Raw genomic sequence first — 2,011 nt, 5'->3', positions numbered from 1 at the left:
ATTTGAATTTCTTTTATGGAACATTTCTTCCTGGTATTCTTTGGCCAATCATTTTGATTTACCTGGTTCACAGTCCATATATGGTATATCCCAGAATCCTCCCATGTGTGCACATCCATTTCTTAGCCAAGATGGATTCTACCAAAGAGGCCTGTGGGTAGAGCATCCCTTGACATCACTCCCCTTTCCGAGGAGCCTTTCTACACCTGTGTGTGACTGGGGACATCTCCTCACTTCAGGAATCAGAAATATGTGGTCTGAGCAAGGTCCAGCCTCCTCTCTTGTTTCCTGTTGTTCTCATCTTAGAGTTTCGGTGTACAGGGGATTAATCTCCAATTGCTTTACCCTGGGTGGGGGATGGATATCTACCTCCTGCCTCAAGCGGATACAAGCTATGTAGTAGAATAAGATCCTAATGAATAGAAAAGTAACCTTGATCAGTGATAACAATCAATGTGTTAAGGTTTGGATAATCAAGAAGACCAATTAAGGCAGTGATGTGCAAAGAATGATGTTAACAAAAGTGAAAAAGAGTGGCCTCAGGTTTTCCTCTGTTATAAACTTATAAATAGCTGTTTATAGAGAAGTTTTCTGGTTCATAGGATTTTTACAGCTCATATTTACTCTTTTAGACAAACCACAAGCAAAAATACTCAGTATGATATATTTCATTTGAGAAGAAATTATTCTTAAGAAATTCCTTGCAATAAATGGGAATTTTCAAATATTTCACCTCCAAGGTTGGGAATACAATTGAGTACAAAAATTAAAAAAGGGAAAAACTCTTGAATATCAGAAATACCATAAATATTAAAAATGAGTTAAATAAATTGTATAGAGAAGTTGAAATATAAACTCCAAGAAAAGCAGAAGAGGCATGTTCTACTTTCATAATCTGATCAAAGACTGGCAATATTTGGCTCAGGTTTTGAGCTCTGCTATCACAGGAACTTCTCAAGCCCTAGGACAATAGACACTTTTATATTTTCCTTTCCAAAGAGCATTTTCAGGCCCCTCTTTAAATCTTTATTTCTCAGACTGTAGATGAAGGGGTTCAGCATAGGCGTGACCACAGTGTACATCACTGAGGCTGTTACGCTTGAATGTGAGCTGTGGGTAGCAGCAGAGCTGAGGTACACTCCTAAACCTGTACAATAAAATAAGGAGACAACTGAGAGGTGAGATGCACAGGTGGAAAGTGCTTTATACTTCCCCTGAGAGGATGAGATTTCACGTATGCAGAACACTATCTTAGAATATGAATAAATGATACCAAAGAGGGAACCACCAGCCAGGAACACAGCTACAAAATACATTATCATGTTACTGAGAAAAGTGTCAGAATTGGCAAGTTGGATCATTTGATGGAGTTCACAGAAAAAGTGAGGGATTTCTAAGACTGTACAGAAAGACAACTGCAGCACCATTAAACTTTCTAACAAGGAATGCAGGAGACTGATGATCCAGGACATCAGCACCAGCAGTGCACAGAGCCAGGGGTTCATGATGACTGTGTAGAGCAGGGAGTGACAGATGGCCACGAAGCGGTCATAGGCCATCACGGTCAGGAGGAAGATGTCCAGTCCTATAAAGAGTGTGAAAAAATGCATCTGGAAGATGCAGGCTTCATAGGTTATAACTTGGCTCTGGGTGTGGATGTTCCATAGCATCTTTGGGATGGTGGTGGAGGTGAAACCGATATCTACGAAGGATAAGTTGGAGATGAAGAAGTACATGGGGGTGTGGAGATGGGAGTCAGAGATGGTGGCCAGGATGATGAGCAGGTTTCCAAAGACTGTGATCAGGTACATAGAGAGGAAAAGCCCAAATATGAGGGGCTGCAGTTCTGGATCCTCTGAAAATCCCAGGAGAAGAAATTTTGAAACTGTTGTTTGATTCCCTTGTGCCATGTGGTGGAGGTGACTAACAGAAAAGGGGAAAATAGCACGACTAATTTTCACACACACGCACATTAGTCACAGTGCAAGTGCTTCCATTTGAAGTTTCCCAT

The 2,011-nt window shown here is 40.9% G+C and overlaps 1 protein-coding gene across 1 annotated transcript; it reads right to left on the bottom strand.

Annotated features, from left to right (window-relative positions):
• Positions 1-941: 941 nt before the first annotated feature.
• LOC102273353 (olfactory receptor 7A17) lies at positions 942-1,910 on the bottom strand. The gene has a single exon (XM_005904163.2). The coding sequence runs from the start codon at positions 1,908-1,910 to the stop codon at positions 942-944; it is 969 nt and encodes a 322-aa protein (XP_005904225.1).
• Between the last annotated feature and the right edge of the window lie 101 nt (positions 1,911-2,011).

Source organism: Bos mutus, chromosome 7, assembly GCF_027580195.1.
Source record: "Bos mutus isolate GX-2022 chromosome 7, NWIPB_WYAK_1.1, whole genome shotgun sequence".
Lineage (NCBI taxonomy): Eukaryota > Metazoa > Chordata > Mammalia > Artiodactyla > Bovidae > Bos > Bos mutus.
Note: the sequence above shows the minus strand (reverse complement) of the source record. Positions and strands in the feature narration are given on the sequence as shown.

Bases quoted from the DNA above. Each gene is read 5' to 3' on its own strand.
- LOC102273353 (XM_005904163.2), bottom strand. From the start codon at position 1,910: ATGGCACAAGGGAATCAAACAACAGTTTCAAAATTTCTTCTCCTGGGA.